Genomic DNA, 14,261 nt, shown 5'->3' with positions numbered 1-14,261 from the left:
AGTTGCCGGATCAATAGAAAAAGTATGCGTTTGGCTAAAAATAATCGATAACTTTAGCGGTAAAAGACAAAAATTTTCAATTTTAAAATATTGTTTTATTAAAAAGGTGTACAATTAGCTTAAAAATATTAAAGTAAGGACTAGTATATATGAAAATATTACATTTTTTTAAGCTTAATCTAATTTTATATTCAGAATTGTTCATCCAGCCTTCTTTTCACGCCAGACAATAGTCTCTCACGGTGCCGCAGTTGCAGGTGTCTTAAGCCGTTGGTATCTCTGGCCAAAGGTGTTTCGCCATCCGTACGGTGCATCTTGATTGAAGAAGAAGGATTTAATGTCGGGAAGACTTGATGTTCCACAGGCTCATTCCAATTATTAAAAAAGTAATCCAATAGCGAGATGCACAGAACACAGAGAATCAGACTAGCGGGATCAAATTGGAAAAACGACAGCTCAGCTTCCATTTTCAATGCGTGTTGACTCCTCGGGATTGCAGTTGCGAATGATGTTGAGATCTTAAACCTTCTCATATTTATATAGAAAACAGGTAGAATAAACCACACCTTTTTCTATAATCCACCGCTGCGCTACCTGTGATTGGTGCAAAGGGCCAAAAAGGGTTATGATATATTTCGTAAACAAAGTCATAAAACTTAATCCGTTTGTTTTGATGTGGTTTGGGGGCTAAAGGTCAATTCCCTAAACAGGTCCTGTCATGTTTTGAACTTGGTTGCGCTCAGGGCTACTGATCTTAAACCCAAGTTGAAGATCTGTAAGTCGAACCCAGGATAATGGGCTTGATTACCAAATCGAAATGGTATATTTACCTAAAAGTTTCTATATTTCACACTTTAAGGGCGGTAAACTATCCCCAAGATTGATCTCAATAAAAAATCGTCTCTATTATGGCAATACAATCTAGTTTCAGGATCTTATTGCATGCGCAGTTGCAACTAATAGAACTTGGCCAGACAAAACTAATGCCTTTAGTTGCCATTCGGAGCTGCACGACGAAAGTTCATAATGGAAAAGCTAATAGCCATTTCTTACGGATACGCGCTGATTCTTGGAATCACTTCGTACAGATTGGTCAACGGAAGATTCAGAAAATGTAGGATAACTCAGGCGTACACTATAATTTGCAACGTGGTGGTCATAGTCGCCCTGCCTCGAGTACTCCTGAAGGTTGCCAAGGTTTCGCAAGTGGCTCACTGTTTCCGGAAAACCTTGTATATAGTCCCTTATGTTCTGTACTCGGTAAACTATGCAGTCGTTGTATACATTCTGATCTCGAGATGGTACCGAGACAGTGTAATGGTGGAGCTGCAGGATTTGGCCAATAGGATTAGTCAGAAAATTGAAAGAACGAACATGACAAAGAGCCCCGTTCTTAGAAGACTTTTGTACACAAAATCCTTCACGCTTGTGTTTCTTTCGCTGTCCTCACTGCTATGGATGCCGTTCGTTTCTGATATCTGGGAATTTATTTCCCAATTGATTGCCATAATTGCATACTGCATTTTGAACACGACAACCTACTTATACTTCTTATCCTTCTGGCAAGTAGCAAGAGGCTTCGACTTCATCAATCGGCAGCAGGAGAGGTGTGATTCAGAGGAGTTGGGCGATCTTTGGGCCCTACACTCCACCCTTCGCCGAGTGGCCAACAAAATCAACAAGATCTATGGGCTTCAGATGCTCATCTCCAGGATTGACTATATTGTTTTTACCATTGTCTTTGGATATACCGGAATACTTTACTTACAAGGATACTTCTCCCTTTTTAAAGTTTTTTCAGCCGTAACTTATTGGATTCGAAGCTTGGATTTCTTTCTCAACGATTACATATCCGACTTGGTGAACTTGTACGAATGTCAATCGAATCCCTCGCTTATCGAAGGCCCAACATACAAAGAGGTATTTATTAAACTTTATCAGATTATATGACATACTACTTATAATTTACAGATAAGTGCATTCCTCCTCTACAAAACCAATAGCCGAAGTCGGTTGAAAGTCCTGGGACTATATCCAGCAAATCGAAACATCTGGCTTCGAATGATGGGATTCATTATTTGCCAATCGACCCTGTTGGTACAATTCTATATGCTCCTTTAATAAACTGTGTACAAAACAGAAGACTCTCCCTTTTATTAAAAAAAAAAAAAAGAATATCGATTGAAAGTAGGTGACCAATTTCCATTAAGGCTGATTCAGATCAGCAATTACCATTGGCCAAGAGTTAAACTGGGGTTAGACTAGCTTCGTTTCAGTTTCAGTTTAGATCCCTGGCCATGAGGAGGATAGCCCGCGTATACAACGGGTACGCCGTGGTACTCGGCATGACTTCGTATGTGAGTACCAGTGGCAACGAAGGATTTCGGCAAACAAGGATAACGCAGGCCTACGCGTTTGTCGTTAATCTGATCACCCTGATCTTCTTGCCGCTGGCGTTGTGGAAGGCAGCGCACTTCCAGAGCCTGGCCAAGTGGCTGCCAAAGTTCATGTGGATTACGCCGTATGTTCTTTATTCCGTCAACTACGGTGTGACCTTCTACACACTAATATCAAGATACTATAGAGACGCAATCTTACTGGACCTTCATGCAATGATATTGAAACTGAATCGCGAATTCAAGCAAAGTGGAATGCAGATGGACCCCAACCTCCGCCGAGTGTTTTACATAAAAACCTTCACATTGACCTACTTGTGTTTTGGCTACTTTCTGGCGCTCTTCATTTTCCAATGGGGGCAGTCTTGGGCGTTTTTTTTGGACACACTGCTCATCAATACGGCGTACAGCATCCTGATTACCAATACCTACTTTTACTTTGTGTCCTTCTGGCAAATCGCCAAAGGATTCGACTTGGTAAGCCAGCAGTTTGCCGAGATCGTCGCTGGACGGCTGGAGGGTCGAGCAGAGGAGCTCCGCAATCTGTGGGCCTTGCACGAGGATCTCTGCCGGGTAGTGCACCAGATAAACAGGTACTACGGACCGCAAATGCTTTTCTCCCGGTTCGATTATTTCATGTTCACCGTCCTAAATGGATACATGGGCATGGTGTTTGCCCACTCCAAGGACACCCTGATTATGGAAAAGTGGTATGGTGCCTTTATATTTTGGATACGCAGTGTGGACTTTTTCCTAAACGACTACATCTGCCACTTGGTTACACAGTACCAGAGTGGACCAAAGATCATATACTTCGAGGATGACATGACCCAGGAGGTGAATATTTGAAGTATTCTATAGGAGGTTTTATTTGTAATCTCTGCTTACAATTCCAGCTCAGTTCCTATTTTATTTATAAAGGAAGCATGAAGCTAAACCTGAGGGTATGTGGTCTATACACGGTTAGCACGAACCTGTGGCTGAACATGATGGGGTCCATAGTAGTTCACACGGTGATGATGGCGCAATTTCATTTGGCGAGGAGCTAATAATGTACGGATATGTTATGGAATAAATACAGATATGTCAAAACCTCTTTGTAATTATCATCAGGAAACATGACCACTAACTACTATCCTTTCATTCGATTGGATCTAATTATCAGATACCCGTATTGTCCTATTTATAAGCAAAGTAGTCCCATCGTCGATAAGGTCTCATTAACTTATTACAAAAGCCAAGCTACCTCAGTTCATCGCGGAAACTCGTTTTAAAAGGACATGGAGCCGGCTTTTGTGAAAGGTTTCTTTTTGTACTCCTTGGCCATTGGAGTCACCGCCAATCGCATGGTTAACCGAAGGTTCTTCACCTCAAAGTTCACCAGCGCCTACGTCCTGGCTTATAATGTCATTACATTAGTTGGATTCCCGATAATTTTATGGATGACAGAGGGAAATTTCCAGAAGAAGATGAACTATCCCATACTCATTCTGGTTACCTACAGATTGCGATTCATTCTGGCCTATGTAATTATTGCCTACACGATATTGTCGCGAGGATTTCGAGACCTGGCCTTATTTGAAATGGAGCCAGTCCTCTCAAAGTTGTACGGAGAAGAAAGGCGCGGTAGAATTCATCCAATAAGTAGATCCCTTCGTCTGTTATTCTACCTGAAATTTGCTACAGTAATTTGGCGGTGCATCACCGACTCTATATTCCTCTTCTACTCTACGGATGGCTATACTTTGGCCAACATTGTCAGGTTTATATTTCTGAGCAACTCCTACAATATGCTGAACGTAGTCTCCATGTCATACTTTCTCTCCATGTGGCACATTGCCCGTGGGTACGAGTGTGTGAACGTGCGATTGGAGAAGCTCTCCCAGTCGCGACCATCTAGGAGGGATCTAAAGGAACTGCAGTATCTCTGGTCCCTGCATGCCGCCCTGACCAAGGCAGTTCTCCGCATAAACAAGATCTTCAGCCCCCAGATGCTGGCCGCCCGGGCCGATTGCTTCGTGTTTGGCGTGGTCCAGGGCTACTGGGGGGCCTTCTTCACCTTCGACACAGATACATCCATGTTTTGGATAGTCTACGGGAGCGTTGCCTACTTTATGAACTCTCTGGACTACTACCTCATTGACCACATGTGCGACGTGGTGGGAAAGTATCAGAATGCACGCAGGGATGCCTGGAGCGAGAGTCGCTGGACGAATGAGGTACTGACACTATATTTTTACTAAAGGTACTACCATTCCCTTGTTCTCAGTCTAGTGCCTTTGTGACCTACGCGAACAGCTCAAAGTTGGAACTCTGGATCTGCGGACTGTACCAGGTGAACCGAAGTCTCTGGTTCGATATGATCAGTGGGGTCCTTTACTACTTTGTAATGCTGCTACAGTTTCATTTGGTTCTACAAAAGGTCTAATGACTGATATAAGATGTTTTGATGCGATCAGAGACCTGTAATCCTCCGAGGAAACATTACCGATAAGCAAATATTAGCCCGGGGAAAGTGACATGTCATCAGTTGAGTTTGAAGTGTCTTTGACAATGGACAGAGCCGTAAATAAAGCGTTTTTGAAAGTTTACGTTTACTATTCAATAGCAATCGGAGTAACTTCGCATAGATTAGTAGAAAATACGTTAAGGTCGTCTTCATTCACTAGGATCAATGCCTGGGTGGTCAACATCCTTATGCTAGTCCTTCTGCCCATTTATCTGTGGGAATCGTACGATTTTTTGCGGTCCAAATCGACCCTACCGTGGCTCATACTAGCTACCTTTGATGTAAGGCGTATAGTGACATTGTTCATAATTTTTTATTCGATACTGTCTCGGGTTCCTCGCGACAAAGCTCTGAAGAAAATACACCCACTATTGGCGAGATTGGTTCGCAATAAATTGGTTTGTGAAAGGAGATACGTAACTCCGACTTTGATGGTATTGTTCTACCTCAAATGTTTTACCTTGTCTGTGATGTTCTTCTCCGACTTTTTCGTCGTTTTCCTCGAACTTGGCACAAAGGATTGGAGTTCCTTTTTTAAGTTTCTTATTATGATGAATTCCCATAATATAATATTTATCATGCCCATGGCATATTTCCTGATACTGTGGAGCATAGCGAGTGGGTTTATTTATGTGGATCACCAAATGTATGAGCTGGTCAAAGCCCCTAGGAGAGATCTTGAGGAAGTAAAGAGGCTTTGGTCCCTCCATGCGGATCTGACTAAAGCATCTCTGCGGGTTAACAGGATATACAGTCTCCAGATACTGGCTATCCGGCTGGACACCTTCGTGTTCGCCGTAGTTGAGATGTACTGGGGAACTTTTTTCACCTTCAGCTTCAATACCCCCATTTTGTGGCTGGTATACGGCGGAGTAACCTATTGCTTCCGCTTAGGGGACTTTTTTCTCATCGACTATATGTGCGACTTGCTGACCCGGTACCAGAGGTTGACCAAAGACCCCTGGACTGAATGTGATTGGAGAAAGGAGGTAGGAACTAAGGATTTTGGATCTTTTAAAATATTTATTTCCTCACAATTCCCACAGACAAGTGCCTTTACGACCTATGTCAGTAGCTTCAAGCTACAGCTCTGGACTTGCGGACTCTACAAAGCCGATCGAAGGCTCTGGTTCAAAATGATAATTAATATTTTTAACCATTTCTTGGTGCTGCTGCAGTTCCATCTAGTCCTGCGAAGAATTTGCCACTTGTAACGTGTGGGGTGGAACATTAATTAGTTGAATCTAATCAGAGAGACATAATTCTTGATGGGAAGCAACACGATTATCTGCACGACAAATTAGTACTCATTAGGTTATTACCAATTACCACCTATTGTTAAGTCAGTTTAGTTTGAAAAGTCGTTGAAAATGGACGTCAATAAAGTCATTTTAAAGGTCTACTTCTACTATTCCATGGCAATAGGGGTGACCTCGCTACGCATGGTTAAGGACACCTTCCAGTCATCCTCGTGGACCAGGATCTACGTTTTGGTGGTCAATATCCTTATTGGACTATTTCTGGCAATATATATGTGGACATCGGGGAGTATAAATATCTACATGTCCAGATTACCGCCCCTCGTTCTGGTAACCTTCAATGTAAGACACTTTCTTTCCTTGTTTATTGTCTTCTACACGGCATTATCGCGGCTCTTCCGAGATATTGCTCTAAAGGAAGTGCACCCAGTGCTCCGAAGATTGATTGGCAAGAAGGCTCGCAAAAGGACTCAAATAAATAAAGCCTTGACGACTGTGTTTTACGCCAAATGTCTTACTCTCTCTTGGCTTTGCATTGTGGACTCTGCGTTCGTTTTCCTCGCACGCGGACCAATGGATTGGAAGGATGTGTTCCTGTTTGTTTTTCTCTGGAATGCCAACAATATTTTATACATCCTGCCAATGGGCTATTTCCTGGTGTTGTGGTTCATCTCTCGAGGCTACGATTACGTGAATCACCTTGTTGACCAACATATCAGAGCACCAGTGGTAGATCTGGAAGAACTGCAGCGCTTATGGTCGTTCCACTCGGTTCTTTCTAAAGCGGTTCTGAGAGTTAATAGGATATACGGCCCGCAGATGCTGGCTATCAGGTTCGACACCTTCATTTTCGGCGTAATCCAAGCCTATTGGGGCATATTCTTCTCATTTGGCGCCAAAGTACCTAAAGCATGGCTGGTCTACGGATCCTTCTCCTACATTTTCCGCCTCGTGGATGGTTTTCTCGTCGACTACATGAGTGAGTTACTGGTGAAGTACCAAAAATCGACCAAGAACTCCTGGAGCGAAACTAATTGGAGGAGGGAGGTAAATGTACATCACTTGACACCTTCACATATAAGTTTTAATATCTTTTTTTTTTTTTCAATAGACTAGCGACTTTGTGATCTACTCCAATAGCTCTAAGCTGGAGCTCTGGACCTGCGGACTCTACAAGAATAACCGAAGCCTGTGGCTCCAGATGACTTTCAGCGTCTTTAACTATTTTCTGGTGCTTCTTCAGTTCCACTTGGTGCTGGGGAAATCGAGTCTTTAGTTTCCCCATAAATCACTAGGCCCCGAAGCTATTGTAGCATCCCCCATAACTTTCTGGAGCGACCCCTGGGGCGACAGTGTGGGCAGTGGAGAATGAGCAGTACAACAAAAAAATGTTCACCTCCTTCTTCGGGAGCCAATAATTTCCTGCTCGATAATTTCCAAATGAATGCGTTCGGCAAATAAATTCTGCTTTGACAGCACTCGCAGTTGAAATTTAAAACGAAATCACGTTTTGCTGTTGCATACTTTTTGGCGAATGCACATCTGCTCTATGTTGTACGTGATGAAAGTTGTGTCATAAACACACAAACACTAAGTCACGGGGAGCCAGAGACTGGAGAATGGAGACTGGACTGGGCCGGAGCAGGTGAATGGGTAGAGTTTGGAGTGTAGAGGTTTAAGGCTAGAGGGTCAGGGTTCAGAGTGCAGGAAGGGCATAAATAAAATGAAATAAAATAAATCAAAACATAATTTTCGCAATAAATTCGTTTTTACAGAACGCTGAATGCAAATCTAATTCCTTTTTTTTCGCTTTTTGTTGGCCAAAAACGTGTGTATCGAAGTTTCGCACTATTCTGTTTGTGGTTTCTGTCATTTATCGGCGAGTTATGCGAGTTATGCAATTTCCTTTGCAATCGGCTTAAAGGCAAATCCTATTTTCAGAATATCCCGGATCAAGGCTCCAGGACATGGATGGTTTTGTGGTCTAGCTTAGCAGTGTTCTCCTAATTGGGTAAAAAGGCGAATGCCTCACAATTACTGCCATTATATGGATAGTTTGAGCCCAAAACTATATAGACGGCAATCGGGTTGGTAAACATATACACGGCGACATGATTTGAATTCGCACCGAGACACGTCAACACAATTATGTTGGATAACAGAGTCAAGATTTATTATAGTCGGCATCGGGTCGGGCGTGCGTATATAGCCGCCCTGGCCCCGGCCCCGGCCCCGGTCCCTGCCCCGGCCGTGGGTAGGTGGGTGTGTCCTGCCGCCCGACAATTGTCAAATCCGTTGCCATAACTCACGTGTTGCCAGCAGCAGAGACAATCGGAAGGGGGCCGGCCGGGAGAGGTGGTCGGGCGTGGGGCGGCCATCGACGATTTCAATTGAAGCAGATTTGCTTAAAATGCAAATTACGCAATGATTTACATTCCGATTGACATATTTTAGGCGAGCAGTTTGCACTTCATTCCCCTTCCTCCGCAAACGCGGCATGTTACGCCCTTTACGTGTTGCTGAAAAGAATCCTTGATTTGCAGGCAGGCTGGCAGCCAGGCAGGATGCAAAATTGCCCAGCATTAGACAATTGTTTGATTTCGGGGCGACAGAAATCATTTCAATCGCTCATGAGTTACAATCCTTTATTTACTTTCCCTGAGAAAGGATATTTGACGGAAAAATAAAAAACTTTCATGACAGTTCGCAACATCGAGTCCAGGCAATAAAAATCGTATTTATACGAACTGACCTAGCTGTGTCATTTTCCACATTATACACATGTCCTGGTCACAGATCCTGGCCATCATTACTTGGGCTTGGGCAGTGGATAGTTTTCCCCCGACATGAAATTGCTGAAAGGACATAAACGCGTTATTATATTATGCCTTTGAATGCCCATGACTTGCAGGGCCGCTGAATGGAGAATGGAGGATGCATTGTGCAGTTGCCACACGACGACACACACACCAGGACACACCCGGGGACACAATGGACGAACATCAATGGCAGAGCCGCGTCACTGAATGGCCCGAGCCAGGAGGCAGGATCTCGAGCAGGAGCAGGACTCGCGACCATCAATGCAACTTTGAGTCAACGTCAACAGGCAGAGAAGCTATTCAGCTTAACTTGCATTCTTGGCCCGGCGTTTTCCTTTTGCCTTTTGCCAGGGGATAAAAATTTGAAAAAATAACAATATGAGAAGATGTCCTCCAGATGTGTGCGACCAAAAGCCAGACCAGAAGTGGAAAGGCAGTGGCAGGAGCAGCCCGGCTCAAGAGATGCCCGACCAAAAGTTTTTAATGATGCCGCAAAGTCGTTGAACCAAGTTCGATGCACAGCCAGAGGATTTGACCTGACTTTGGCATCCTTAAAGGGCATAAGGACGGACATAAGGAGCTGCTGCATTGATTTACTTGTGCTTCTATCTCGGCCAAATGTAAGCCACAGCTGTGACACAACCGCACTCATTTTTGGCCCCAAAGTTGTGACCTTTCCTTTAACGGCCATTATGTATAATTTCTTTAAGCAAATATATAAAAAATGAGTATAATTTAAATATAAAAAAAACTTAATTAATTTTAATGATATTGATTTTTATTTATAAACTTTTTTATCTCTAAAGTGGTATGCAAATATTGTTTGTTTTCGAGCTCTAAGTTGTTCGGAATATTTGTCCAACATGTTAATGAGTTACGAAATCAACTTTTGACTCACAATACTATTAAAATAACCTTTTTTTTTTTTAATTAACATAAATTAGGATGAGGTTTTCACAGAGCTTAGCCATAGAATCCACCAGGGAAGCCGCCGAAGCCACCGGACGATGCCGAGGCAGAGGAGGATGCACTGGCACTGGCGCCGCCAAAGCCGCGGTTATATCCGCCACCGAAGCCGGGATAGCCACCGTATCCACCATAGCCGCCGGGGTATCCCCCATAGCCACCGGGGAAGCCGAATCCGAACTGAGGAGCGGGCACAGCCTCCAGGACGCTGAGGAGGGCGAAAATCACAACAACAAACACGACGGCAGCACGCATCTTGGCTTGAATATTCCGCTTGCTTGGCCTAGACCTTTCCGAATCAAACTGTGGCTGCTCTCCAGCCAAGACGCCTATTATATAAAGAGACTGGCGTGGTTCAACAACCTGCTCGTCGGGTTCTGGTTTTCTGGAGGCGTTGGATGTCAGGTGCCAGCGCTCCGATTAATCTCGACGACATTCGAAAATGACACAATTCGATGCGAAAAAACAATAATATTGTGATGACCATCCCCCCTGGCGACCAGTTTTGGAGTTTGGCGTTTGGGGTTAACCTTTTCTGTGGGGATTGTGGGATTTTGGGAATCACTCGGCGGTACAAGTGGGTCTCGAGTGGCTTTCTGTTCTGCGTTCGCATATTAGCATAAAATTAAATGCAAACAGATATCAGGTATCGGGTCGTGTTTAATTATATGTAGGTATTGACCGGCCTGGCTCTTGTTTTTCGGGCATCACAGTCACACTTTGTGTGTCGTTTATTATACATTATGCTAATAAAGCCCGTCATTAATGAGTTTTCTATTCGATTCGCCAAACAGCACCATCCACAGCAATATCACCCGAAAATAGATTGTCTAGTCTGGAAACCTCGCAGAATGTTTTCACTTTGTCTCTATTATTATTTTTAATTGGTGGTGTGAACATGCCGGGGGGTATTATGATTATATTTAAATCAATTGCGTATTGGAAATTGTTTACTGGGTATCATTCCACTCATAAGCCTAAGCTGTCCATCACCAAAAAGCAATTATGCACTTGATATTCCAAAGATGATTTGAGCTTTAAGTCAATACCCCGACCTTGGATGAGGGTTTGTAAACCAAAAATGGTTTCCTCAATAAATTTTCCATCTAATCCCCCATCCGGTTCTAGAGACTAGTCTTCGGGGTGTTAAATTTCCATAAAATACGTAAATCAAGCAACACGGCCAGTATTATTCAAAATTTAAGTCCGCTATGATGAACAATACCGACTTCTTATCGCTGTGCAAGCCTCTGATCGACAATTCCATGTCACTGCTCTGCTCGGGAATGGTTCCGGAGCACCTGAGCAAGAAGTACCACAACAAGCTATTGCGACCCAACGATCCGTACACTATCTTTCAGTTGAACAGAAGCCCGGAAACCTACTTGGTGACCTTTCAGAGCCTCGAGATGCCAGACTGCCTGAACATCACCCTCCTGGACCTATATAACTTCAAATGCCTGAACCATCACAACGAACAGAAGGAGCTGCACTTTGGCTACAGCTACCGCATGTGCTTCAATCACTCCATGAACCTCACCGACGAACTGAGCCAGAACTGTGGGGCCCGGAACTACGCCTACAACCGGCAGTCGGGATACTACTTTGCCAACGAGGACAACAGCCTGGATATTCATTTAATTTCGAATAGTGGCGTCTTTGTGGGCTCTGCGGCATTGTTTTTCTATCTGGTGTGGTCTCTTCTGATGGTTCTCATTCTGCGATGGAGCGACCTTCGAAGTTGAATCTCTGAAGCCTCCTGGAAGATTCTACCACCACTACAAAGATTGAGACATTTAAAAACAACAGTTAAGGTGACTGAAGAGATCTCCAGTCTTTCGGCTTTTATTGGAACTTTCTTGGGACACCTATAGCTTTTGTTTTTAAATATCAAGTCATCTGTGGTAACCAAGAAATAAATGTCATTCTCTTTACTTTTTTATTTGATATTTAAAACACATTTAGTGGCGATTTCCAGCATGGTCTCGATTTCATCAGCGCCCCTTTTAATGCTCCATGTGATGTATCCATCAAGATGTGACATATTTTGACAGTGCTCCAGAGTACACAAATCATTGGCCCGCGGCGGCATGGAACTCAAGGAGCTGTCGCCGGGATCTTCAAGATCGGGCACCGCTCTTCCCTTTCATCTGACAATGTTGGCCCTTGTCATCTACTTTGTGCCACATAAACGCTTGTATAGCACGAGGGGGAGTCCACATGTGTTCGGAGGCTCTAGGTCTCTTATAAATAATTGCTTTTTAACAGAGGCAGAAATTATCACCTAATTATAGAGCCTGACACTGGGGATTATATGGGCCTTGATGGCAGTTTTTTATTTTCGAGATACTGATTCCGAGAAAGTAAAAGGCAACCCTACCTCTTTAACATATCCTTTGATTAATACAAGTCCCAGTCCCAGGACTAGATGCCGACCAGGTGAGTGTGGCAGGCTGCTGGGGAGTGGCGCGACCAACACATAAAGGACCTCGTTTGCTCTGGCATTTCCGTTTGCCATTTGATTTGACAGGACACATACAGGACTGCTCGTTTGTACACTCCCTGGCTGGAAAGTGTGATGGCGAGCCTTCTGTTGTTTGGCCCATAAATTCGTATTTCCCCTTTCGAGGACGACTCCTGCAGCATGTTCGCCTGTCAGCAAAATGTCGTCCTTCCCGGCAACAATTTGCCGCATCGCAAAGGGAACAAAACGCATTTTTCCATCGCCTCTTCAACTGCTGCTGTTCTGCTTTTCAAACATTATTGCAATTTCGTAAATATTGTAAAAATGTTTTACGCCCCAAGTGGAGCAGTGTGGAAGTGGAGGGGCAGTGGGGTTCTGCCAGGACGTGAACGCCAACGCTTTATGCAAATTAGCTGCAAGAACCGTTCCACATTCCGAATGTTAATTTGCATTTCGCCCTGCTGGTTGGCTCTCTGTCATGTTTGGCCTGCGGATAAAAGGGAATTTTTATTTGCATTTAAATATATTACATACTTGTTAACCTTTTTCGTCTAGAGCGGAGAGTGTCCGGATCCGGATGCGTATTCGTATCTGCGGGAATGTTCTTTTCCCAGCCCACCCGGCTCCCCAGGACCTCTCCCCTGACTTTTGGGAATGCGTTTGAGTTTTGTCGAGCTAAGTTTTGCACACAAAGTGCACTGAAAAATCCACACCATCCTGTGTATTGTGAGGACTGCGTCCTGTGTGCTCTGTGTGTTATTTCCAATGGCAATCCTTATTTTTAATTGCCAGGGAAAACCGAGATCCCCACAATCTTAATCTACTTTGATTGCGGCTTTACTTTGCCAACGTTTTGCGGCTAGGCGAAAGTTTTCCCTCTATGTTTGTTTGCCAGCGTTTGTCTGGGTCTCCCCGGCTCGTTTGTTTATTTGTTTTGACTTTAATTAAGTTTTATTATACAAATTAACACATGCGGGTGAAAAAACACCCCACCCTGCCAGCAGCCCACTTTCTTAGCAGCAGACTTCGCATCCCTTGAGCTGGTTCGCTTGCGACGGCAATATGAATTTTTAATTAAATCATATTACTAAGTAAATAATTAAATCAGCCATGTCAATTCCGTACGCCACTGACAGCTTGATAAATGGAAAACTTTCGCATATTAAGGGCAACTAATTGCTTGTAGCTCACAGGACGATGCTTCAGTCAAGAGCTCTGACGAGGACAGCGTGTTATTGTGGTTCAGCCTCGAAAATTTGTGTCTGGGCTTAAATGCATATTGATAAAAAATCAATCCAGAAATCTTTTAAGGTAATCTGCTCAAGGCTCGGATAAAAATTGTCAAAGATATGGACATCCCAAGGTCCCATAATGAGAATCCTCGATTTCGGGGATCCTCGAAGGGGTCCCCCCACAAAATTTGGAAAAATATCGATCCAAAAATTTGTTTCTGGGTTTTGATGCACATTGATGGAAAATCGATCCAGAAATCTTTTAAGGTAATCCGCTCAAGGATCGGATGAAAATTGGCCAAGATATGGACATCCCAAGGACTCACAATGAGAATCCTCGATTTAGCAAGGGGTCCCCTACAAAATTTGGAAAAATATCGATCCAAAAATTTGTTTCTGGGTTTTGATGCACATTGATGGAAAATCGATCCAGAAATCTTTTAAGGTTACCCGCTCAAGGATCGGATGAAAATTGGCCAAGATATAGACATCCCAAGGTCCCATAATGAGAATCCTCGATTTCAGGGATCCTCGAAGGGGTCCCCCCACAAAATTTGGAAAAATATCGATCCAAAAATTTGTTTCTGGGTTTTGATGCAAATTGATGTAAAATCGA

General features: G+C 43.6%; 6 protein-coding genes across 6 annotated transcripts; 4 read left to right on the top strand and 2 right to left on the bottom strand.

The window, feature by feature from the left end:
- Positions 1 to 191: 191 nt before the first annotated feature.
- Positions 192 to 566, bottom strand: LOC108125063 (uncharacterized). Its single transcript, XM_017241073.3, has one exon. The coding sequence runs from the start codon at positions 531 to 533 to the stop codon at positions 192 to 194; it is 342 nt and encodes a 113-aa protein (XP_017096562.3). The 5' UTR covers positions 534 to 566.
- Positions 567 to 2,297: 1,731 nt separating this feature from the next.
- Gr59a (Gustatory receptor 59a) lies at positions 2,298 to 3,245 on the top strand. The gene has a single exon (XM_017240923.2). The coding sequence runs from the start codon at positions 2,298 to 2,300 to the stop codon at positions 3,243 to 3,245; it is 948 nt and encodes a 315-aa protein (XP_017096412.2).
- Positions 3,246 to 3,634: 389 nt separating this feature from the next.
- Positions 3,635 to 5,872, top strand: LOC108124959 (putative gustatory receptor 59b). Its single transcript, XM_043210246.2, has 2 exons — positions 3,635 to 4,615; positions 4,666 to 5,872. The coding sequence occupies exons 1-2, from the start codon at positions 3,677 to 3,679 to the stop codon at positions 4,822 to 4,824; spliced, it is 1,098 nt and encodes a 365-aa protein (XP_043066181.1). The 5' UTR covers positions 3,635 to 3,676; the 3' UTR covers positions 4,825 to 5,872.
- Positions 5,873 to 6,737: 865 nt separating this feature from the next.
- LOC108124962 (putative gustatory receptor 59b) lies at positions 6,738 to 7,440 on the top strand. The gene is made up of 2 exons (XM_017240926.2): positions 6,738 to 7,211; positions 7,276 to 7,440. The coding sequence occupies exons 1-2, from the start codon at positions 6,738 to 6,740 to the stop codon at positions 7,438 to 7,440; spliced, it is 639 nt and encodes a 212-aa protein (XP_017096415.2).
- A 2,506-nt stretch (positions 7,441 to 9,946) lies between these two features.
- LOC108125059 (neuropeptide-like protein 33) lies at positions 9,947 to 10,204 on the bottom strand. The gene has a single exon (XM_017241069.3). It carries the CDS (start codon positions 10,202 to 10,204, stop codon positions 9,947 to 9,949), a length of 258 nt encoding a protein of 85 aa, XP_017096558.2.
- Positions 10,205 to 11,100: 896 nt separating this feature from the next.
- LOC108125055 (uncharacterized) lies at positions 11,101 to 11,883 on the top strand. Its single transcript, XM_017241064.3, has one exon. The coding sequence runs from the start codon at positions 11,161 to 11,163 to the stop codon at positions 11,692 to 11,694; it is 534 nt and encodes a 177-aa protein (XP_017096553.2). The 5' UTR covers positions 11,101 to 11,160; the 3' UTR covers positions 11,695 to 11,883.
- Positions 11,884 to 14,261: the final 2,378 nt, after the last annotated feature.

The sequence above is a fragment of the Drosophila bipectinata genome, chromosome 2R (assembly GCF_030179905.1).
Source record: "Drosophila bipectinata strain 14024-0381.07 chromosome 2R, DbipHiC1v2, whole genome shotgun sequence".
In the NCBI taxonomy this organism is placed as follows: domain Eukaryota; kingdom Metazoa; phylum Arthropoda; class Insecta; order Diptera; family Drosophilidae; genus Drosophila; species Drosophila bipectinata.
The sequence above is the reverse complement of the archived record's forward strand: the minus strand, read 5'-3'. Positions and strand labels throughout refer to the sequence as shown.

Coding starts and splice junctions, on each gene's coding strand:
- Gr59a (XM_017240923.2), top strand. CDS start 2,298: ATGAGGAGGATAGCCCGCGTATACAACGGGTACGCCGTGGTACTCGGC.
- LOC108125055 (XM_017241064.3), top strand. CDS start 11,161: ATGATGAACAATACCGACTTCTTATCGCTGTGCAAGCCTCTGATCGAC.
- LOC108124962 (XM_017240926.2), top strand. CDS start 6,738: ATGGATTGGAAGGATGTGTTCCTGTTTGTTTTTCTCTGGAATGCCAAC. Junction 7,212..7,275: donor AAACTAATTGGAGGAGGGAG/GTAAATGTACAT, acceptor TTTTTTCAATAG/ACTAGCGACTTTGTGATCTA.
- LOC108125059 (XM_017241069.3), bottom strand. CDS start 10,204: ATGCGTGCTGCCGTCGTGTTTGTTGTTGTGATTTTCGCCCTCCTCAGC.
- LOC108124959 (XM_043210246.2), top strand. CDS start 3,677: ATGGAGCCGGCTTTTGTGAAAGGTTTCTTTTTGTACTCCTTGGCCATT. Junction 4,616..4,665: donor AGAGTCGCTGGACGAATGAG/GTACTGACACTA, acceptor CCTTGTTCTCAG/TCTAGTGCCTTTGTGACCTA.
- LOC108125063 (XM_017241073.3), bottom strand. CDS start 533: ATGAGAAGGTTTAAGATCTCAACATCATTCGCAACTGCAATCCCGAGG.